General features: G+C 40.0%; 1 protein-coding gene across 1 annotated transcript in view; it reads right to left on the bottom strand.

Moving 5' to 3' along the window:
• Positions 1 to 24,442, bottom strand: part of RIGI (RNA sensor RIG-I) — a 100,096-nt gene that overhangs the window by 14,479 nt on the left and 61,175 nt on the right. Inside the window, exons 11-17 of the mRNA XM_073664886.1 lie at positions 23,536 to 23,698; positions 23,273 to 23,377; positions 19,647 to 19,804; positions 17,748 to 17,883; positions 14,732 to 14,874; positions 7,078 to 7,168; positions 1,053 to 1,223 (exon numbers count right to left, since the gene is read on the bottom strand). Of these exons, the coding sequence (XP_073520987.1) occupies positions 1,053 to 1,223; positions 7,078 to 7,168; positions 14,732 to 14,874; positions 17,748 to 17,883; positions 19,647 to 19,804; positions 23,273 to 23,377; positions 23,536 to 23,698 (967 nt within the window). The remainder of the gene's footprint in view (positions 1 to 1,052; positions 1,224 to 7,077; positions 7,169 to 14,731; positions 14,875 to 17,747; positions 17,884 to 19,646; positions 19,805 to 23,272; positions 23,378 to 23,535; positions 23,699 to 24,442) is intronic.

Raw genomic sequence — 24,442 nt, 5'->3', positions numbered from 1 at the left:
TAGCTAAAGCAATGAGCCACGGCGCTCTGCTGACATCATGGGAGAATTTTGTATACTTGATCTGAATTGCAAGCAGTGAGCCCACAGGAAGATCATACTGATATATAGAGAGGGAGAATAAAACATTTTTTTTCTTCCAATAAAATTACAAAAATATAATGAAAAACATTTACGATAATTTAATTTTTAATGCGCTTTTTTCTTTTTTAAATGATAAACATCACAAATCAGAAAATAACAGACATATTTTGTGTCCCTATAATTGTAACGACCCAAACAACACAGCAATCACATTATTTACAGGGATCGCTAAATAGCAAGCATAAAAAAAATGGTGTCATTGATATTCTTGTCTATTAAACCCATAAAAAGTACTAAAAATGTAACGCTGAGGCCGTGTTCACAAATTTTTTTCCGCACGTTTTTCTGCAGGTGTCCATAACACATGACGCAATAAAAATCTTCTCTGATTTTTGAGTGTTTGCAATGTGTGGACACGGCTTTACAGACACAAAAAAGACAGATGTCATGTAGTGAAGCTACATAAAGATGAGAAAGTTCTGGCTACTACGGCTATGAATGAACAAAAATAAATCCATAGGCCCAATTAGAGATGAGCAGGATGCACAGATGACGTCGCTTCAGCACTGCCTAATCAAAATCTGCGCTGGGGACACCGGAGGGTAAGAGCCACCAGGTACCACTGACTTGGACTCTGGACCGGAGTCCCGTGAATTGATCCACTCAGCTCTAGTCCCACTGTCCCGGATACAGCGGGACAGTCCCAGAGTTGGAAATACGTCCTGAACGTTCCTCACTGTCACTGCCCCCCTCTGACATCTCCTCTTGCCATGGTAGAAATAAATGGTAGATGGCCATGGATTGGGGTGTGGCCAAAAGTTGCCACGGTGGGCTATTTGCACCGCATAATTTGTCCCTCTTTCTGTTCTTCAAAAGTTGGGTGGTATGCTTGAGAAGGGTGTGAAAAGTAGGCAATCTTTATCACTTAACACTATAGTTTATAAAAAGATTTCAGTGTTAGTAATTTGTACCTCTGACTTGGATCATCTTGGTGACATTGCCAACATACTCATACAGAAGAACGAGATTACATGCAGGTATGTCTATGCCTTCATCAGCCACTGATGTAGCGATCAGCAATTTGCTATCTTCAGAGCTTCTAAATGTTTCCAGAGCTCCTTTCTGCCCTGGGAGTGACATCCCTAGAACAAGAGGACATGGCATTTCTTAGCAGTAGTTAAGTCATTGGTTTGCACAGGTTAAAATGCAACATTATTTCCAAACAAGCTAATAAGAAACAAAAACATTTTGGAATGAGGTCATATCCTTGATAGAAAGGGTGTATGGAGTGAAATTATTAACAGATCCCCGTATATGCATATTGGGATTGTTTGAGGATGGAGTGGATCCCGACTTGCCCCTTTTCATAGGTGTCTCTCGTATCTTATTTCAAGCACAAACTTCTTGCATTTCATTGGTTAGACATACAACAGCCATCTATGGGAGAGCTACAACGAAAGATAAATAATATAATCTGGTTGGAAAGAGGAGTCTATCATAAACCCAACTCTATTCGCAAATTTGAAAAGATATAGATTCCTTGGTTGGATACTCCAGGGCTGCCCACAAATCTTCTAATTAGAGACAGAATATTTACGATGCTATCCCTTAATTTTTTGTCCTCATTTTTTCCCTTCTTCTCCCCCCTTCTTCCAAATTTTATACTCAGTTATTCTAGAACTGCTCTGAAAATGGTCCTCTCTGGAATTTTGGGATTTGGGTTTAGGGTGGGTTGGGGAAATGAAGTTGAGATACTTTGTTTATGTTTTATACTATGGAATTACTATGTAATTTATGTTATTTGAAAGATGGAACATTTGTGTTTGGAGTTTTTCAATAAAAATTATTTGATTAAAAAAAATAAGAAACAAAAAATAGCCTAAAAAAATAACTGTCTTTATAGCGTTCTTATAAAAGCAGTATTACCCAGATGTTAGCCGTAAGGGTAGAGGAAATACAGGGTGTTTTTTTGTAACAAAGTCGATTTTTCTATCATGTTGCTTTTATTCGGATAATGCTCTATTTCCCTAAAATCCAGCATTCTCTAGATGTGATGTTTTTTAAAGGGAAGACACACCTTTATCTAGAATGAAAAATTAAGCAACTCTAGAAAAATATACTAGCAATTTGGGTTCACAGCTCCTAGACAGACCTACAGGTTTTCATGGTAACAGATTAAAAATAAACTGTAGTCTGATCCCTTATTTTTTGCCATTATACATTTAGTAAGTTAGGAAAATAGATGGTAAAATAACTAAAGGACTAGTGTTTGTTTGCAAAAGCTTACTATGGAGACCAATGGATTCGCATGAAAGATGTAGACATAATACACAATATTATCAAATTCAATTCCTGCTAATAATGGGGAACATATCCAGACAGGATTTTCACAACGCTGTATAGATAAACAGGGATACACTACTTACAAAAAGTTTTGGGTGAAATTTCAGGATGAACATAAAATGCACCCATGTCTTCAAGCGCGCTTTAAAAACCCATCTCTTTAACCCCTTAACCCCCGAGGGTGGTTTGCACGTTAATGACCAGGCCAATTTTTACAATTCTGACCACTGTCACTTTATGAGGTAATTACTCTGGAACGCTTCAACGGATCCCCCTGATTCTGAGACTGTTTTTTCGTGACATATTGTACTTCATGATTGTGGTAAAATTTCTTCGATATCACTTGCGTTTATTTGTGAAAAAAATGGAAATTTGGCGAAAATTTTGAAAATTTTGCAATTTTCAAAATTTGAATTTTTATGCCCTTAAATCAGAGAGATATATTACACGAAAGAGTTAATAAATAACATTTCCCACATGTCTACTTTACATCAGCACAATTTTGGAACCAACATTTTTTTTTGTTAGGGAGCTATAAGGGTTAAAAGTTGACCAGCGATTTCTCATTTTTCCAACAAAATTTACAAAACCATTTTTTTAGGGACCACATCACATTTGAAGTCACTTTGAGAGGTCTTTATGACAGAAAATACCCAAAAGTGACACCATTCTAAAAACTGCACCCCTCAAGGTGCTCAAAACCACATTCAAGAACTTTATTAACCCTTCAGGTGCTTCACGGGAATTTTTGGAATGTGGAAGAAAAAAATGAACATTTAACTTTTTTCACAAAAATGTTACTTTAGACCCAATTTTTTTTTATTTTCACAGGGGTAACAAGAAAAAATGGACCCCAAAATTTGTTGTGCAATCTCCCCTGGGCACGCAGATACCCAATATGTGGGGAAAAAACACTGTTTGGGTGCACGGCAGGGCTTGGAAGGGAAGGAGCGCCATTTGACTTTTTGATTGTAAAATTTGCTTGAATAATTAGCGGACGCCATGTTGCGTTTGGAGAGCCCCTGTGTGCCCAAACATTGGAGCTCCCCCACAAGTGACCCCATTTGGAAACTAGACCCCCCAAGGCACCTATCTAGATGCATAGTGAGCACTTGGAACCCCCAGATGCTTCACAAATTGATTCGTAAAAATGAAAAAGTGAAAAAAAAAAACCCAAATGCAACATGGTATAAGTGATTAGACGACTTTATTCTTCGGGTCGGTGTGATTACAGCAATACCAGAATCATATGGGGTTTTTATGACTGACAGCTGTCACACACTAAAAGACGCATTTTTTGTAAAATCTAGTTTTTGCATCGCCATATTTTGAGAGCTATCATTTTTCCAGATTTTGGCAGTCATGTGACGGCTCGTTTTTTGCGGGATGAGTGGACGTTGTTATTGGTGCCATTTTCAGGCACGTGACATTTTTTGATCGCTTTCTATTCCGATTTTTTGGAGGCAGAATAAACAAAAACCAACAATTCAGGAATTGATTTTTTGTTTTTTTTTATTCTGTTCCGCGTGTGGTAAAATTGATGAGGCAGCGTTATTCTTCGGGTCAGTACGTTTACAGCGGTACCACATTTATATCGTTTTTCTATATTTTGCACTTTTACATAATAAAAGCAATTTTATAGAAAAAAATATTTTTTAGCATAGCTTTATTCTGAGAGCTATAACTTTTTTATTTTTCTGCTGATGGAGCTGTATGTCGGCTTGTTTTTTGCGGGACGAGATGACGTTTTCAGCGGTACCATTTTTATTTATATTTGTCTTTTTGATCGCGTGTTATTCCATTTTTTGTTTGGTGGTATGGTGATAAAGCATTGTTTTTTGCTTCGTTTTTTTTTTTTTTTTTTTTTACCATGTTCACTGAAGGGGTTAACTAGTGGGACAGTTTTATAGGTCAGGTAGTTCCGGACGCGGCGATACCAAATATGTGTACTTTTATTGTTTTTTTTTTATAATAATATTTATTGATGGGTACATTATATTTTTATTTTTGGTGGATTATTTTTTTTAAATATTTTTGCAATTATTTTTTTTTTTTTTATCACTTTCTGAAAGTTTATATACTTTATTACTTTGTCCCACTATGGGACTTTTTTTTCTCTGATCGCCTGCATGGCACAGGAATGCAGCACCATCCCTGTGCCATGCAGGCTGTCAGCGCTGGACAGGGAGAAGATTGTTTGGAGATGCACTGCGCATGTCCAAACAATCTTCCTGCTGTCTGGTGACCCGGATGTTGTCATGACGACATCGGGTCGTCATGGCAACACCCGGGAAGCCGCGTCAGACAGCGCTGGAAGCCGGAAGAGGAGGTGAGTATCTGCGATCACCTCCCCTTGCCCCCGCAATGCTGCGATCGACTTCGATCGCAGCATCGCGGGGGTTAATGTGCTGGGAGCGGTGCAGGACCGCTCCCTGCACATAGTATCGGGTGTCAGCTGTGACAATCAGCTGACACCCGGCGGCGATCGCGCCCGCACAGCCTGTGTGCGCGCGCGATCGCCATGACGTACTAATACGGGTCTGGCTCCTAAGTCCCAGGGCACAGATGCGTATTAGTACGTCAAATGTTGTTAAGGGGTTAAACAAGCCTACCACCTCAACTCAGTAAACTAACTTTCCCCTGTCCCCTCCTAAATATTATTCAGAATCTGCTCCCTCCTATTCATCTGTCTACACACCCTCCATGTACATGATAACTACACTCGATACTTGAGTATTGCACTTAAACATACTGGCTGATGACCGGATCATGCAGCTTTATATAAAAATCCCTATTTATTATAATTGCCAGACCTGAAATAACAAGCACTTTTCACCTATTGTGTCCCCCCATTTCCTTGTAGAATGTAAGCTTGCGAGCAGAGACCTCACTCCTAATGTAACTGTTTAAACTGTCTTACCTTGTATTGAATTTATTGTATGTACATGCCCCCGCTTAATTGCGGAATATGTTGGCACTATATAAATAAAAATTATTATTATTATTGCACTCTTTTAAGGTGAACTCAATGTGAGTTCACCTGTGAGTTCTCTAAACTTTTGAATGCACATGTCCAACTCTTCAATGTTTCAGCACTTTAGTACAACTTGCTGTTATCTAACAAGGAGCTTAATAGCAAAATACACAATAGGTGTTTGATCCATGAATCGGCCAATACATTTCGGTGTTCAATTAGAATTGGTATTTACACAGTCCTCCACATCATGCTGTTCACATTTTGACATCTTGAGACCAAGACAACACCTAACAATGGATCAACAATACCTCGCCATTGCGAGGCTTCAAGCAGGATGTTCTCAGACGGAAGTGGCCACTGAGCTTCGAGTGTCACAAAGTGTCATCAGCAGGTTGCAACAGAGAAACAGAAAGAGTCACAGAAAGGTAGAGAAGTGGAGGTTCTTTGGCCACATCCCACACTGATGACCACTACATTATGAACAATGCCCTTCGGAACCAGAAGATGAATGCCACACAACTCCAGGAAAATTTAAGGGAAGCAAGAGGCACCCAAGTGTTGAGTCAGACCATTCGAAACTGCTTACATCAGAGTGGTCTGCGTGCTAGACAACCTGCAAGGGTACCTGACCACACCACCATCATCTTGCATGGGCAAAGGAGCATCTATTCTGGATGAGGGACCAGTGGGCCTCTGTGCTGTTCACTGATGAAAGTCTATACACGCTGAGCAGAAATGATGGCAGCCAACAATGTAGGAGACGTCAAGGAGAGCGCAATGCATCAGCCGCTGTTGTCACCAGATGAGCCTTTGGTGGTGGTAGTGTTGGCAGGTTTGTCTAGGCAATACAGAACTGCCGTACACTTTGTGAATGGTACAGTGAAAAGCCTCTACTTCTTGAATAACATCATTAATCCATTGTGCCTCTGAATGAACAACACAGGCCTAATTTCATCTTCATGGACGACAATGCTCCAGTTCATTGAGGTCACATCATTAGGGAATGGCTGCTGGAGACTGAGGTACCTCAAATGGAATCGCCTGCACTTTCTCCAGACCTGAATCCCATAGAAAACCTTTGGGATCAGCTGAGTCGCCACGCAGAGGCTTATAACTCTGTACCCCAGAACCTCAATGACCCGAGGACCGCCCTTCAGAAAGAGTGGAACGCCATGTATAAGTAGAATATAACTCTACTTGTCATGTGGCCTTGAGCATCAATTATAGCTTAACCACGATGTCTCATGCTGTTGACAAGTTATTGAGACATTGACATTTTTGAGTGGGTATTCCCACCACTGTTGTTGGCTTTTGTTTCAATACATTTTTGAGACGAGGAAATCAGCATTGCATGCTTCTACTTAAATGCTCTCCTTTCATGATAAAATATCACCCGAAAGCCAAATATCCCTAACTTTTTGTGAGTAGTGTATTTTTTTTTTTTTTTTTTAACACACAGTTTTATGAAACTCACATCATGCCCATAAAGTTTTACTTCCTTCAGATCTGGTGTTTTGGAAAGCCCTTACTACCCTATTCAAGGCCATTGCTACTTTATTAAATTAGGTACCACAATTTTTAGTGTATTGTAGTGGCATGAGGCACTAAAAATGGTTCTGAATGCCAGATGTGTCAAGTATTTCTTCTTGTTTTTTTTGTTTGTATTTTTCTTTTACCCAATTTATCATGTCTTCTATTCCTTCCAATTATGATTTCCGGGTTCAAGAACTTGAGTTCTGGAGTTTCATTAATCCATTTCTTTAAAGCCTAAAAATTAAACATGGAATTATGTTAGTGTAGGAATGATTACATTCAACTGCAAAAACAATATAAAATAAATGCCCAGATATAGATTGCTATGGCTGAAATGCAAAATCGAACAAGCAAAAACTACAATAGCAGATATTAAATATAATATTTTAAATTGCATTATTACTAGATTTACTATACTAATAAATTTGGAGGTGCCAAGTACACATTTTGATCAGATGGGTGAGCCTATCTGCCAATGACAAAGCCACTTCATTAGATGGGACCATACATTTTTAGTTAGAGAAATTCAAACCTGGATCTAATCTGCTAGTAGTTACAGTAATTTCTGAAGCCTATGCTCAAGAAAGATAAATCTGTTAGGCCACGTTCACATGTTCAGTATTTTACATCAGTATTTGTAGCCAAACCCAGGAGTGGGTGATAAATACAGAAGTGGTGACGTGTTTCTATTATACTTTTCCTCAGATTGCTCCATTCCTTGTTTTGGCTTACAAATACTGATGGAAAATACTGAACGTGTGAATGTGGCCTTAGGTGGTGTGCCCACAAAGCGTTTAAGGGTTTCCGCAGCAGCAATTTCGCTGCAGAAACGCTTAACAGGTTCCCGACCGCCCACTGTAGATAAACGTCGGCGCTTGCCGGGCTCTGTGCAGTGCCGACGTTTAAAAACGGTGGGTGGTCTCGCAGTGCTCAGCACCCCCAGGGTCCTGCAAGCACTGCGATTCCGGTGCAGAGCGTTAGCTCTGACAGGGTACATCATCGGGACCTGATTAGATCAGGTCCCAGTGATGTTAACCCTTTGCTGTCTTCTATATGCTGTGATCTATAGTGATCGCGGCATATAGGAGACAGCAGGAAGAGAGGGGGTCGTCTTACTTACCTCCGAAGACCTCCGTTTCGTTTGAGGACCTGGGGTTGCTATGGCAGCTGGAGGTCACATGACCGCCTCCAGCTCTGCCATATATGGTGTCCTTCCTGTCTGACTTCAGCCTGTATGTAGCTGAAGTCAGACAGGAGACTCTGACTGAAACAGTCAGTGAAGATCTCATATAATGTAATATATGTGTATTACATTACATGAGATCAGTGATCAGAAAAATAAAAATTAATGTCCCATACAGGGACTAAGTAAAAATGTAAAAAAAAGTAAAAAAAAAGTTTTTAAACTATTAAAAAAAAAAATCACAAAATAAATAAAAATAAATAAATAAAATATTAAACCAATAAATCCGTAAATTATTACAAAACCCAAAAAAGTACACATATTTGGTATCGCCGCGTCCGAAACAACCCGAGCTATAAAACTGTCACACTAATTAACTCCTTCTGTGCACACCGTAATAAAAATAAATAAAAAACGGAGCAAAAAAATATGCTTTTTCATCATATCGCCAAACAAAAAGTGGAAAAAAATGCGATCAAAAAGCAGAATAGAAATAAAAATGGTACCACTGAAAACGTCATCTTGTTCCGCAAAAAAAAGCCGCCATACAGCTCCATCAGCCAAAAAATAAAAAAGTTATAGCGCTCAGAATAAAGCAATGCAAAAAAAATATTTTTTTTTCTATAAAATTGTTTTATTGTGTAAAAGCGCCAAAACATAAAAAAAATACAGTAAGTGTAGTATCGCTGTAAACGTACTGACCCGAAGAATAATGCTGCCTGATCACTTTTACCACACGCAGAACGGCATAAAAAAAACCTCAAAAAACAATTCCTGAAGTGTTTGTTTTTGTTAACTTTACCTCCCAAAAAACGGAATAGAAAGCGATCAAAAAATGTCACATGCCCAAAAAAAATTTCAACTCGTCCCGCAAAAAACAAGCCGTCACATGACTCTATCGGCCATAATATGGAAAAATTATAGCTCTCAAAATATGGTGATGCAAAAACTAGATTTTGCAAAAAAAAGCGTATTTTAGTGTGTGACAGCTGTCAGTCATAAAAACCCAATATAAATCTGGTATCTCTGTAATCGCACCGACCCGAAGAATAAAGTAATCTAATCAGTTATATCACACTAGGAACGGCATAAAAAATAAATAAAACAAATATTATTCACCTGCTACTGATTTGTTTATTATGTCTCCCAAAGATCCCAGTAAGGCTCTGCTCACATTTATCCTGTGCTCTGCGCTGAGCACTTACACCAGAGTTTCCGTGTAAATCTCTGAAATACGTGATTCAGCCAGAACCCATGATGGAAGATTCCCTGTAATGAGGCAGATATAGGCCACTGTGGATGCCGTCTAGCCTGGGATCCCACGGTGTCATTTGTTTTAGGCGTGCATAAAAGTGCGGTTGGCCACAGTTTTGTGCACTTCTGAAAAAAAGGACACCACTAAACAGAGGCCAGACGGAGTCCAGAGTAACTCTGCTGCCTCATTACAGTGAATGGATCCTGCAGGGGTTTCATCTGAATTACATCACTTGGAAAATTAGATGGAAACCCCGATGTAAGTGCTCAGCATAGCGCGCCGGATAAATGTTACGTAAAATGTTCCCAATAAAAGCTTCAACTCAGTCCTCAAAAAAAGCTAGTCCCCACTCAGGTCCATCATCTGTTAAAAATATAAGGGACTTCCAAGTTACTGGTAGCAGAAAGGCTCTGGAAAAGCAAAATGGTCCTTGCCCCCCAAAAGAAATTCAGAAAATTTTGTGCTCCCAAATCCAAATGCCTATTCTACAATAATTTGTTCTCCAATTGTCAAATAGCGCTCCTTCCCCCTCAAATCTCACCGTATGGCTAAGTGGTACGATACAGCCACATATGGGGTATTGACACTTTTAGAAGAAATTGTGTGACACATTTCGGCACCATTTTTACCCATTGCCCTGTGTGAAAATGTAAAATCTGAGGGTAAAACATTTTTTTGTGGTAAAAATATAATTATGCTTTTTTCACTGCCCAATGGTATAAATTTAAAAATTAAAAAATGCTCACTACTTCCCTAGATGAATTCCTTGAGAGGTGTAGTTTACAAAATGGGGTCACTTGTGGGGGTTTCTGCTGTTTTGGCATGTCAGCGACTCTTCAAATGTGACATGGTGTCTGCTGCCTATCCCAGCCAACATAGCGCTTTTTTCTCTTCCGAACCCTGCCGTACACCAAAGCAGTGGTTTTCCCCCACATATGGGGTATCGGCGTACTCAGGAGAAATTGTACAACAAATTTCATGGTGCAATTTATCCTGTTACCCTTATGATAATGCAAAATTAGGGAATGAAAAACATTTTTTATGGGAAAAATGTGAAAATTTTATTTTTACGGCTCAATATTATAAACTTCTGTGAAGCAGCTGGGGGTGCAAGGTGCTCACCACACATCTAGATAAGTTCCCTAAGGGGTATAGTTTCCAAAATGGTGGCACTTGTGGGGGGTTTCCACTGTTTAGGCACATTAGGGGCTCCCCAAATGCAACATGGCGTCCGCTAATTATTCAAACAAATTTTACATTCAAAAAGTCAAATGGCGCTCCTTCCCTTTCAAACCCTGCCATGTGCCCAAACAGTAATTTGCCTCCACATATGGGGTATCGGCGTGTTCAGGAGAAATTGCACAACAAATTTCATGGTGCAATTTATCCTGTTACCCTTATGATAATACAAAATTAGGGAATGAAAAACATTTTTTGAGGGAAAAATGTGAAAATTTAATTTTTACGGCTCAATATTATAAACTTCTGTGAAGCAGCTGGGGGTGCAAGGTGCTCACCACACATCTAGATAAGTTCCCTAAGGGGTCTAGTTTCCAAAATGGTGGCACTTGTGGGGGGTTTCCACTGTTTAGGCACATTAGGGGCTCCCCAAATGTGACATGGCGTCCGCTAATTATTCAAACAAATTTTACATTCAAAAAGTCTAATGGCGCTCCTTCCCTTTCAAACCCTGCCATGCGCCCAAACAGTAATTTGCCTCCACATATGGGGTATCAGCGTGTTCAGGAGAAATTGCATAACAAATTTCATGGTGCAATTTATCCTATTACCCTTATGATAATGCAAAATTAAGGGATGAAAAACGGTTTTGTGGGAAAAATGTGAAAATTTTATTTTTACAGCTCAATATTATAAACTTCTGTGAAGCACCTGGGGGTGCAAGGTGCTCACCACACATCTAGATAAGTTCCCTAAGGGGTATAGTTTCCAAAATGGTGTCACTTGTGGGGGGTTTCCACTGTTTAGGCACATCAGGAGCTCTCCAAACGCAACATGGCGTCCGCTAATTATTCAGACAAATTTTACATTCAAAATGTCTAATGGCGCTCCTTCCCTTCCGAACCCTGCCGTGCGCCCAAACATTGGTTATCCCTCACATATGGGGTATCAGCACGCTCAAGAGAAATTGCACAAAAAAATTTGGGGTCCATTTTTTCATGTTACCCCTGTGAAAATAAAAAAATTGGGTCTAAAGTAACATTTTTGTGAAAAAAGTTAAATGTTAATTTTTTTCTTCCACATTCCAAAAATTCCTGTGAAGCACCTGAAGGGTTAATAAAGTTCTTGAATGTGGTTTTGAGCACCTTGAGGGGTGCAGTTTTTAGAATGGTGTCACTTTTGGGTATTTTCTGTCATAAAGACCTCTCAAAGTGACTTCAAATATGATGTGGTCCCTAAAAAAATGTTTTTGTAAATTTTGTTGGAAAAATGAGAAATCGCTGGTCAACTTTTAACCCTTATAGCTCCCTAACAAAAAAAAATTTGGGTTCCAAAATTGTGCTGATGTAAAGTAGACATGTGGGAAATGTTATTTATTAACTATTTTGTGTGACATATCTCTCTGATTTAAGGGCATGAAAATTCAAAGTTTGAAAATTGCAAAATTTTCGCCAAATTTCCGATTTTTTCACAAATAAACGCAAGTGATATCGAAGAAATTTTACCACTATCATGAAGTACAATATGTCACGAAAAAACAATCTCAGAATCAGGGGAATACGTTGAAGCGTTCCAGGGTAATTACTTCATAAACTGGCAGTGGTCAGAATTGAAAAAATTGGCCTGGTCACGAAGGCAAAAACAGGCTCTGGCGCGAAGTGGTTAAAAACGCTTGGTAGAAGATCTGCCATGTTCACCAATGATCATCCGCATGTGCTGTGCACAGCTGCGGAAATTTTCGCTGCGGAAAAATCCGCAGCACTATCAATTATTTTGCGGAATTGCGGCGTTTTTGCTGCCATTGACTTGTATTGGACTGCATGACATCCGCATCACTACATATGCACATGCGGATATCATGCGGTTCAATGTGCGGATGGTACCCGGGTTTGGAGAAGAGGAGACTCTCCTCCAGACCCGGGTACCATAGTACCTGTGAAAAAAAGAATAAAATAAAAAAATATACATTATACTTACCTTCTGATGGCCCCCGGTGTCCTTACCCGATCCGTCCTGGCTTGCCGGCAGCTTGCGGTGGTCTAAAAGGACCTTCCATGACGTCATTTAGTCATGTGACGGGTCACGCGACAGCTGACGTCGGCAGGTCCTTTTAGACTATCGCGAGCTGCCGGCAAGCCAGGACGGATCGGATAAGGACACTGGGGGCCATCAGAAGGTAAGTATAATTTTATTTTTTACCATTCTTTCGGTCACACTATATAAATCCATTCCGGTTGCATGGATTTATATAGTGTGACCAAGTTGTCAAGCACTTTCCAAGTGATGCTAAAATCGCTTGGAAAGCACTTGTCAACCCGCATGCGGAAATGCATGTGAAGAACTCTTCACTTCCGCATGTCCCTGGCAGGAAAAACACATGTAAAATCCGCATGTACAATCCACATGTACAATCCGCATGCGTTTTTTCTGCCAGGGAGATGCAGAAATGCTCAGGAAAAATCCAGAGCATTTCTGCATCATGGGCACATAGCCTAAATGTAAGGTCCCATGTGATGAGGTTGCCATGTCACTGGCAGATGGGCTTCCACAGTTTGATCAAAATGTGTACCAAGAATCAAAAGAATTCAAAACAAAAATGTTCAATGTTTACACATGTCTTAGAGCTTGCAGTGTGATACTGTATTTTTATGTCTGTTTTCTTTTGCATACAGATATCAGACATCACAAAATCTTAAAGTGAACATCTTTGGGAGTAATTTACACAAAAGTGAAGCACCAATCTAACACTACATCAGTATATTAATAGTGATTTAATTTCCCCTAGTGTAAATCACCCATTAATAGAGATTGGTAGCTAAGGATATCTTAGATTCTGCACACCACTGCTCCATTCATTGTCTGTAAGACTGCAGAAGATATCCTAGTAGAGCGCTGAGCTATCTCCAGCAGTCCCATTGACTGATGTGAGCATGCAGGACAATCGATTCATTCAGATTGGGCATTCCAGAGTTGGTACTCTAAGCGATCAGCAAATTATCATCTACCCTGTGGTTAGGTAATAACTGGCATGTATGATACAACCATTTTAAACACTTTAGTGACTAAGCCCAATTTTTCAAATCTGACCAGTGTCACTTTGTGTGGCAAGAATTCTGGAACACTTCAACAGATCCCAGTGATTATGAGAATGCTTTTCGTGACACATTGTACTTTATGTTAGTAACATATTTAGATCAATAAGTTTTGTGTCTATTTATAAAAATAAGGGAAATTTGACTAATACACTCATAACCAAATATTCATGCTAAGCCTCCAAAATTATACCATTTAAAATCAACACCCCTGAAAGTATTCAAAACTGCTGTCAGCAAGTTTGTTACTCCTGCACGTGCTTTACAGGATTAAAGAAGATAGGTCATCAATGTCTGATCGGTGTGCGTGCGACACCTGGCGCCCCCCGCCAATCAGCTGTTCTTGGTGTCTGTGGTGGCTAGAACTGCTCAGTTACAGAGCTGCACAGCACAGCTCTGTCTATTGTATGGTGGCCGCTGCTGGATACTGCACAACCTCCTCTTATTGATTTGAGTAGGGGGCAGATGTGTAGTGCCAGCTGTGGAAACTATATAGTAGACGGAGCTGTGCTGTGCAGCTCTGTAACTGAGCATTTCTGTATGCCGCATACACCAGAGAACAGCTAATTGGTGGGGGTTCCGGGTGTTGCATCCCCATCGATCAGACATTGATTACTTATCCTAAGGATAGGTCATCAATGTTAAAGTAATGGACAACCCCTTTAATGGAATATGGAATGAAAATTATATTTATTTTTTTTTTACTAAAATGTGGACAACATCCTAAATGGCCACCCATAGCTGGCATACCTGTGGCAATTACTTGGCTTTGATTTACCATGGTGATCATCAGGGGCCTCATTATTAGGATTGCTGGGTGCTGATAAGCTTAAGAGGGAGCCCCCCTTGCATTAAGCATCTAGATTCTATTAACAGCCGTATCTAGGAGATTAAACGGCCACAATCGCTAACACCGATTGGGAACGATACAATAGGATGTCAGCTATAGTATATAGCTGACACCCATTGCATTTTTGTCCATTGGGGGGTGCTATAATATTCTTCAAGTCAGTAAAAAAAGCATCATTTGTGGTCATTAAGGGGTTACATCTAAACAACCAACAGAAATTTGATATATAAATTCTTACCACCACTAATGCCCTGGTGTTCACAAAGAGAAGGGTGCGAGTATCTGGATTCTCTTGGTAGGATTCAATTAAGATAAACTGCAGTTCCTCCAGCTTCGGGTTTTCATTGTCTTCAGAAATTTCTTCCAATAATGGTAATTCATCTATAAGAAAAGATTATTATATCAGAATCTGGTGAATACAATATAGATTTAATCAAGTCATCATAAGACATTGGAAAATTCATACTTTCTTCTGCAGCACTCTAAAGACATGGCGGAAAAGCGGCGGCACAGTAATTCCTGGCGCTGCAGGGCAGGTGCCCATCATAACTCTTTGGGATCTGTGCATACATATCACTGACCGTTATCAGAGCTGCTAAGTCTTTATACACCCAGGAGAGACCTGATTGTTATGGAAGCAATGACAGCTCCAATTACATGATAAATACACAGTAAAAAAAAAGTTTCCAAAAGTATTTTCTGACATTCTAAGAAGTTGGTTGTAATAAAATAAAACAAAGAAAAAAAATGTAAGAAAAATAAAAAGCAAATAAAAAAAAATTCCATGGAAAATTATAGCAGACACAAAAAAAATCATTTCTGGGCAATTAAAAAATGTTTCAATTTGAAAAATTACATTTGTGAAAAATATTTTTAAACATTAAAAGCCCAATATTTTTAAAAGAAACAAATACTAATTGTGTAACAATGGTTTATCACTTTAGCAGCCCAGGTGGAAAATAGCTAAAATGTGTCTGATAGTTAGTTTAAATCAAGCAATCACTGATGTCACAGCTGTAGAATACAGCACTGTACACTGACAGGGGTGTAAAATCACTCCTGTCCGTGTACATTGCTGTGCAGGAGGTCACTGGGGTTCATCAGCTGATCAGCCCTGGTGAACTTATCACCCTGGGAACATTCTTGAGAATGTTCCCAGGGTCAGCTGATTGCTGACGTCACCGATCTGCTGATGGTCACACGCGACCATCAGCTGATCGTTGACATAAAAGCAGGTCCTGGAAGCACAGTATACTGCTGGCCGCTGGGCTGAAGACATCGCCGCTGGGGACCAGGAGGACACTGGGGCAGCCAGACAGGTGAGTATAGAGGTATATTATTTTATTTTTACTTTTTTTTATTCTTTTTTTTAAAGCGGGCTGGGAAGAGCAGACTGCTGCTCCTCCCATCCATGTCGCTTCTCGCTGTTATCAGCCAGAGCGGCGGTCAGATGAGAGGAGTAATAGCCTCCTCTCTCGACCCGGGTACCACCCGCAGCGCATTTCTGGCGCGAATTCGCGCCCATTGACTTTCATTGAAACGCAGAAAATCCGCAGGTATAGATATCATACCTGCGGGTTTGCTGCGATTCAATGCAAGTCAATGGGCGCAAATTCGCGGCGAAACTCCCAAAGAAATGGTAATGTTGCGGTTATTGTCAAAATAGTAATCCTGAGCAGAAATTTCAGCATTATATGCACAGGACATCCGGATTACCATTGCTCTACATGGCAGACCTATTGACAAGCTGTTTTAATGAGTTTCCGCAGCGGAAAAACAGCAGCGGTAACGCATTAAAACCGCATTGTGCGCACATAGCCTAAGAGTGCATACATTCCAAGCACATTACAGTGCTGATAGGAAATGTACAGCTTAGCATTGCAGTGTGATACAGCTAAAGAACATTTCCATGACCAAGATATTTTATCTAAAAATGGGAATATTTCTGCAGCATGTGCAGATAGTTCTGTGAGTCCCATAATTTTAACTTATGCGAACTGTATGCAACAAATTACAAACATACTTTTAAAGCCTGACTGCCACCACATCTCACAATACACACTATAAACATTGTTAAAAGAGCTCTTCGATCTGATAAGCCTGATGTACTTACTTTCAAAGTCAATCGCAGAATAGCTGTATAATTTTTTTTCTTCTTCTTTTTTTTTTTTTTTTAAGTTTTATTCCAGCTATTGAGTGAGAGCTTATGGGTCCAAGTCTATTCAATCTCCGCTCACCCAATCTGACAGCTGCAGCTTGTACTGAGCAGTATGACATGAGCAGCGAGGAGGGACACTGAGGAGCTATGAATCAGGCTGGTCTAAGTGTATTCAATCTTCGCTCACCCAATCTGACAGCTGCAGCTTGTACTGAGCAGTATGACATGAGCAGCGAGGAGGGACACTGAGGAGCTATGAATCAGGCTGGTCTAAGTGTATTCAATCTTCGCTCACCCAATCTGACAGCTGCAGCTTGTACTGAGCAGTATGACATGAGCAGCGAGGAGGGACACTGAGGAGCTATGAATCAGGCTGGTCTAAGTGTATTCAATCTCGGCTCACCCAATCTGACAGCTGCAGCTTGTACTGAGCAGTATGACATGAGCAGCGAGGAGGGACACTGAGGAGCTATGAATCAGGCTGGTCTAAGTGTATTCAATCTCGGCTCACCCAATCTGACAGCTGCAGCTTGTACTGAGCAGTATGACATATGAGCGGGAGGAGGGACACTGAGGGGCTATGAATCAGGCTAGGTGGCAGAGACTCATAAAATGCTAACTTTATTATCAGATGGGAAAACTTTCAAATAGGATTGTACAGCCATTCTGAGATGGATTATCAAAGTAAGTATGCCAGTCTCATTGGGTGTAAGAGACCCATCTATTTTTAATTTAAAATGACTGGGTTGTACTTTTACCCAACTGACAGTTGCTTCAATCAGTTATTAAACAGTCTAAAACACTTAATAGGTTAGATTTTGTAGTCTAAAAAATTGTTAAAATAAAATATTAAAAACAGATTATGTACATTCTATGCAGTCTACATAATTGTATAGTGCATTTCCTTTCATCAATATCTGATGGGACCTGATGGTTACCGGATTATGGAATGTTCCTAATTATTGGGAAGACAAACTCCAGATGTAAGGGCAGGGAACTAATATTGCAGCTCTGTCTGAAAAAAGTGTTAGTTCATAGATAGAAATAAATTCACTATATTATTATTTTCATTTATGGCAATGTTTAGCCATATTACCTTCAAATTTTTTTGCCAGGTACTGTTCAATCTCAGTAAAAGTCCCATTTTTGATATCTGTGAAAAACTTTTGTAAGAACTCCAAGGCATCTTTTGTACGAGCATCATCATTAATTATAAGGGAATCATTAAATTTCTGTTAAGTAGAAAAACAATGCATTTATAAGACAAAAAACAAAGCTACAAATTAAAATGATGCAGTGATATGGGCAAATCAAATAGGAGCCTCCTAAATCTTCCTATTAACCCCTATCTTGTCATCTTAGTCCTCTTGTGTGGGTGGACTTCACAGTAAAACATAATTTTCACTCTATTCTGCAATACTGTAGTATTTAGTGTAAGCAAACAACTGCAAGTTCAAAGTACCATAAGAAGTTTAACAATTAAAGTAAAAAATATAAAAATGAAGTCGCCCTTTTTTTTTTTTTAAATTATCTACCGATGAGGGAGTATGGGACTATGTGTCTTCAACTACTGAGGCCAGACTAGTCCTGCCCGGTATTTACTCACACGAGTCCAGCCTAAGTAGTTGCAGTCATGCCACTCCTCCAAACCCTCCCAGGCATTACTGACAGTCCCTGCCACTGCTCATATCTTCTCCGCAGTCTGATTTTAATGTCCGAATAAGGGTATAAAACATAAGTGGACCTGGACCACTTGAAAAGTATTGGGAGAACTTAAAGGGGTTGTCCAATATTAGGATAACCCCTTCTTGATCTAAATGTTTGGAGCCAATAAAATAAAAAAGCTTATACTCACCTTCCGTGCTGGCGCGATTCCCGCGGTGTCGGCACTTGCGTACCCGGGGCTCTCGTGCGGTTGTTATGATACATGAGCCTGTCACCCAATCAGCGAAGGTATCACTGGCCCAGCCTTCAGACAAATCGATCATCAAGAGGAACCCCCGCGAGAGCCACGGGACCGCAAGTGCTGACACCGCTGGAACAGCGCTGGCACGGGAGGCAAGTAGAAGCTTTTTTATTTTATCAACCCCCAGCATGGGGTATGAGAAGGGGCTGTCCTAGTAGTGGACAACTTCTTTAAGCACAGACACGCTTGAGCCGATTTACTAGGCTAGCGAAGCCAGAACTCTGTCTTCATGTGCCTGTCTTTCATGCCTGTACTACATCTTTTAGGTGTTCTATATAGGTTTTACAACAATGAGGTGTGAACTGTCGGAAAGTGAGTGGATCAAGATCCTGTGCACCCTCATTTGTGCCACACAAAGACAACTACTTGATGGTATAAAGGTAAACTAGACAGTCTATAGATAAAATCTGGTACATTTACTACAGAGTGTCTACTCCAGTGGTCCCCAACCTTTCTTATCTTGAGAGCCACATTCAGATCTGAGAGATGGTCACAAGTCATGTGCAGTGCCACCTCTCCCACACACACACAAACACACACGTGACACCTAGAGCTCCCCATTACCAAAATGTAATGAAAGTATACGAAGACCTTGTACCCCAATCCCTTATGGGCATAAAAACTTACCTTACCTCTGTGCGATTCTTGCATCAAGCACTAACACTATACTATTACATCCAGCTTCAAGCACCCATCTAACTGTCCGTATCATACCATCTCCAGATTTCCATATTCATTCCTTCCCTTTACTCTCACCAGTATACAATAAGTTGGCACACAGTCACGAGCCACACATCATGGGCACGCGAGCCACAGGTTGGGGTCACCTGATCTAGTCTATGTTCACATTGCTAGACAGCTTTAGTAACTCATCCCCAATGTGTACTGGGCCTTAATGAGTGAATGAGCTCCATAAGACTTTGCACTATGTAACAAGAATTGCATAATGTCTGTGGTTCAGCAGCATTAGAATAATAATACTAGTAGCAGTAATGTTGTAGAAAGATATCCACAAATGGGATACTGTACCCGTAAATGTTCAGTGTATGTGAACAGCGTGCTACAGATGTGACTCTCCATGGTCTTGTCTTCCAGCTGAACTGTGTGGCATGCCTTCTGGGTGGCAACAATCCACTGCTCATATTGCTTTGTCCCACATGGCCGATTCTGGATGTTTGACATTGTTTCTAAGCAAAAAAAACAAAAACGTTAAATTGCTTTGAACGGTCCTAGTAGTATAATAATGTACTGCAATGTCACACATGTGGCATTAGACGATTAATCTACCTAAAGAACATGTGCCACATCTCTTACATCCAAATCTTTGCAGTGCTTAGCAAACACTTTTAGCTGTGTCCATGGGACTATATGCGCCTCCAACTTCAAGCCACTTATTAACTGATGTTTCCATTTCCCCGTGTAGCACATGCTTTTTTTTTTGTCCCTTTTACTGTGCATTAGCATTTTTTGGGGCCCTAATAATGTGCACAGCTTTTTTTTTTTTCCAATTCTTTATTTTAAATTTAGAATCAAAGAAGAAATACCATGAAACTCAGCGACAAAAATTAGTTCCACTAGCAGAGAAAGCATAATCACTGAGTCACACAGTTATGATACAGTAAATACAGAATTTAACAATTTTCTCTTAACAAACAAAGAGATAATGCAAAATGAAACAAGTCAAAACATTCACAATTACAGGAGAGTATCAGTAATGTATTAGCGTATTCTTGAAATTAAACCATTTCTTAAGGTGTACCGATTTTGAGTATACATAAGAGAGATCCGAAATACCCGCCCCCCACCAAGCTAACACTCTATAGGGCAGCGTGCCCCCGGGTAACTTTACAAGATTTGACAATATATATGAGTAGTATTGCCACCCATAACACCCAGCGGTGGCTGGCCACTCAGTCGACCACTGCGGCGTCCCCCACACACCCAGGGACCAGGAGGCGATCTCACCCCATATATTGTGTCCACGGGGCCCAGATCTTCCTAAACTTGTTATGGGTCAGACAGTCCCAACTCGTCAGTTCCTCTAACCTGAATAGATCTCTCATTTTACATTTCCATTCTTCTAGCGTCGGTGGGGTTTGCTGTTTCCACTTAAGGGCTATCAGGTGTTTTGCCGCCCCTAGCATCAGTGGGGCCAATTCATGCTTTTTTGGGTGAAAGTTATCTGTGGGAAGGGATAAGAGCACCTCCGCAGCCGTCAGATCTGTCTCAAATAGTTTGAGAGATCGCATAACCCCCATAACCCCAGACCAAAATTGTCGGAGGGCCGGGCAATACCAGAAGATATGGAACAAAGTGCCTTGCGCTCCCTCACACCTCCAGCATTGAGGGGAGTTAATTAGCCCCAAATGGTGAAGTTTATCAGGCGTGTAGTACCATCGCGAGAGCAATTTGTACGCCAATTCCTGTGATACCACACATCGTGAAAAACCATGTGAATGGAGGCATATCTTTTGTTTATCCTGTGGAGAGAGATGGATATTTAGTTCAGTCTCCCAGGAGTGTAGAAATAACGGAAAGGCATTATCTGCCATATTTGTGAGATTAGAGTAAAGTTTAGATACAATTTTCAGGACAGGATGGTTAACTTTTGTTAGGATCTCCAGCCAGAGCCATTTGGTGCGGGTTTGAGATAATTTTGAGGTCGAATTCATATAATGGGCAACATGTAGATGTTGTAGATGATTGAGGGGGCGTTTCCCAGCCGCCAATAGCCAACCGTTAACACACGGAATTTTCCCTTGTAGCAAATGTGAAATGGGTTTTTGTGGTAGGGAGGACCACAGTTCGTAGGGATCTATAAAGTCAGGCGAGAAGAGGTAGGGGATAAGTCCTATTGATATTTTATCTATGAAATTACAAGTGGGTGCTCGGATTGGAATCAATGCACGTCTGGTTTGTAGAGTGGCTAGGAGAATGTCTCCCAATCCCTCTCTTGGAAGGGGGCAGTCTGTCCATAAATATTTCAAAGCATGTTTTCCCAAGAGTTGCATTTCAACGTGCGAGTCATGACCCTTCTCCGCCCATCTTAGTGCACAGCTTTTTTTAATAAGGTTTTTCAAATAGCCTATGGAAAAAAAAGCTATAAATAAAATCCATACACATTGCATGTGAAAAAAAACACCAAATAACTTAAAACTCCATAAAAATTTCTAAAACAAAGATGTTTTGTCTGCCTGCATTTTATTATCAATATCAAGCTAAAAAAAAGAAGAGAAAAGAAAACCCAACAAGAGAATTCTAAATATGCTGCTCCAAATATACTTCTGCATTTTACGTCAGGGACTCTCACCATCTCCATGACATGAGAAAACCGCAATGGGGTCAATCCATACAATGCAGGCCAATTGTATTTTTTGCTGCTTTTGAAGAATTTTAGGACTCATTCACATGAAGTAAAATATTGGTTATGCAAAAAAAAGATGATTTTTGTTTTAATTTGTTCAATTTTTTGTTCCACACTTGTTCAATATTTTTATGAAAGCTATTTTTTTTTTTGCCATTTTGGTAATACTGCAGAAACGCTGAATATTGGTATTGAAGCTACATAAATATGGAACAAGGATTTTTAAATGGAAGCCTTTGACTTCTCTGGGCTAAAAACAGCACTCATTGGAACATGCTGTATTTACACAAAAAATACACAACAGCATGCACATAAAAAACACGTATAAAAAAATAAGAAACAGGAAATGTGAAAAAAAAAAATGGGAATTACTATACATCAGTAATATGCAAATGTGATTGAACCATAGGTGGCAGTTTAGTAACAGCTACAGTGGCTTGCAAAAGTATTCACCCCAACCCGGAATTTCACCTTTTTTTTTTTTTTTTTTTTTTTGAGGGTTTGCCTCAGTTCATGTAAAGAGCATGCCTACAACTGTGAACATTTTGGTTTTCTTTTTATTGTGAAGCAAACAGATATAACAAAATTACTGAAAACTTCAGGGTGCATAACTGTTCACCCCCCACCCCCTAAAGTCAGTACTTTGTAGAGCCTCCTTTTGCGGCAATTACAGCTGCAAGTTGCTTTGGATAAGTCTCTATGAGTTTTCCACATCTTGCCACTGGGATTTTTGCCCATTCTTTAAGACAAAACTACTAAAGCTCCTTCAAGTTAGATGGTTTCCTTTGGTGTACAGCAATCTTCAAGTCCTGACCAAAGATTCTCAATTGGATTAAGACCTGGGCTTTGACTAGGCCACCCCAAAACATTTACACAGTTCCTCTTAAACCACTTGAGTACTGCTTTAGCAGTATGCTTTGGGTCACTGACAGACAAACAGGTTTTGCTCAAGAATACCCCTGTATTTCACACCATCCATCCTCCCCTCAACTCGGACCATTTTCCCTGTTCCTGCTGCTAAAAAACTTCCCCACAGTATGATACTACCACCACCATGTTTCACTGTGGGGATGGTAGTTTTTGCCTATATTTTTGTCACTTCACCAACTTAGACTATTTGGTGCTGAAGCATCACACACAAATTGGATTACAAAAATATTTAAACAAGGGTTGTAGTGTAACAAAATAGGTAAAAAGCCAAGGGGGGTGAACACTTTCACAAGCCACTGTAAGTAAGTTCCTGCATGAAAAATCTGAACTCTTTTTAAGACTTAATATCACATATCATTACCAATATGGGGAAAAATTGATTTGGCCATCTGTTCTATTTCTGCCATGATTTTCTTTATAACTTCAGCAAATGGATCATTGTCACGCTGCGTAGTTTCCCGAACGTCTGCAAAGAAGAACAAGTCCATAGAGTTAGCTTAGTTTTTGCAAAATCAGTAAACTTCCATTAATAACTTATGAGGATGGTTCTGTAGTAATTGACCGTTCTTGTGGTAAATTAAACAGGAGACTGTCCAATGATAATGAACTCATGACCCATCTTACCTTTCTGTGGCTTATACACAACTCTCTCCAACTCTTCTGTATTTTCTTTGACAGTGGATATTTCTTCAATGTCCAAACAAGCACAAAGTTTACTAATATAGTTCATTGTCTCCAATCGATTGCGGGACTTTCCAGTGCCAACTGAGGCCGTCAATCCAATTATCTACATGGAAAGAATGACAACGATTAAAAGATTTTAATTATAGCGCCTCTATGGTCCATGGGATATTTTTGGTATTGCAGCCCATTCTAATTCAAATAAAATAGTTTTAGCTGCAATACCAAATATACCTTATGGACAAGAATGGGAAGGTTTCTTTACAAAATGAAAAAGATTTAATAATTCTTTCGAATCCTAGATAACTTACAAGGGGTGTACCACTTTATCTTTATTTTAATTAACGTGTTGGGGAAATTATTTTGTGGTACTTTCTAATTATTACACGGTCTCCTTCTGTAATTCTTTGTGCAGCCTCCCTCACACCTCTTGTACTCAAAATGGATGCTGATTGAGGAGCATGTGGCCAGACCTATCCACTAGGACAAATGTGTAGTGTTTTACAAGTGGAGGAGACTGATGGACAGGTCTGGTCACCTGCTCCTCCATTAGCAGCCATTGTATGGACAGTAGATCTATGCCATCTGTGAGGAAAGAGGAGCACCTGTAATAATATATGCCATAAAATCATATCCTCAAAATTTGTTAGAACAAAAATAAAGTGTCCTACCCGTTTAACACTTTCCCGATATATTGGTATGTCTAAAGTTGGGGTCCCAGTCTTTGATGCAGGCTCAGGAACCTGAGCCTGCATGTTTCTTGGGAAATGTCTCTTACAGCAGCATGCTCCGTCTGACATTCTCCAATCTGTAACAGCGTCATTTAAAGTATGCAAACCAGGGGTAGGGA

The sequence above is a fragment of the Phyllobates terribilis genome, unplaced genomic scaffold, assembly GCF_046119375.1.
Source record: "Phyllobates terribilis strain yellow unplaced genomic scaffold, ASM4611937v1 Scaffold_1__5_contigs__length_1240528914, whole genome shotgun sequence".
Classification (NCBI taxonomy): domain Eukaryota; kingdom Metazoa; phylum Chordata; class Amphibia; order Anura; family Dendrobatidae; genus Phyllobates; species Phyllobates terribilis.
Note: the sequence above shows the minus strand (reverse complement) of the source record. Positions and strands in the feature narration are given on the sequence as shown.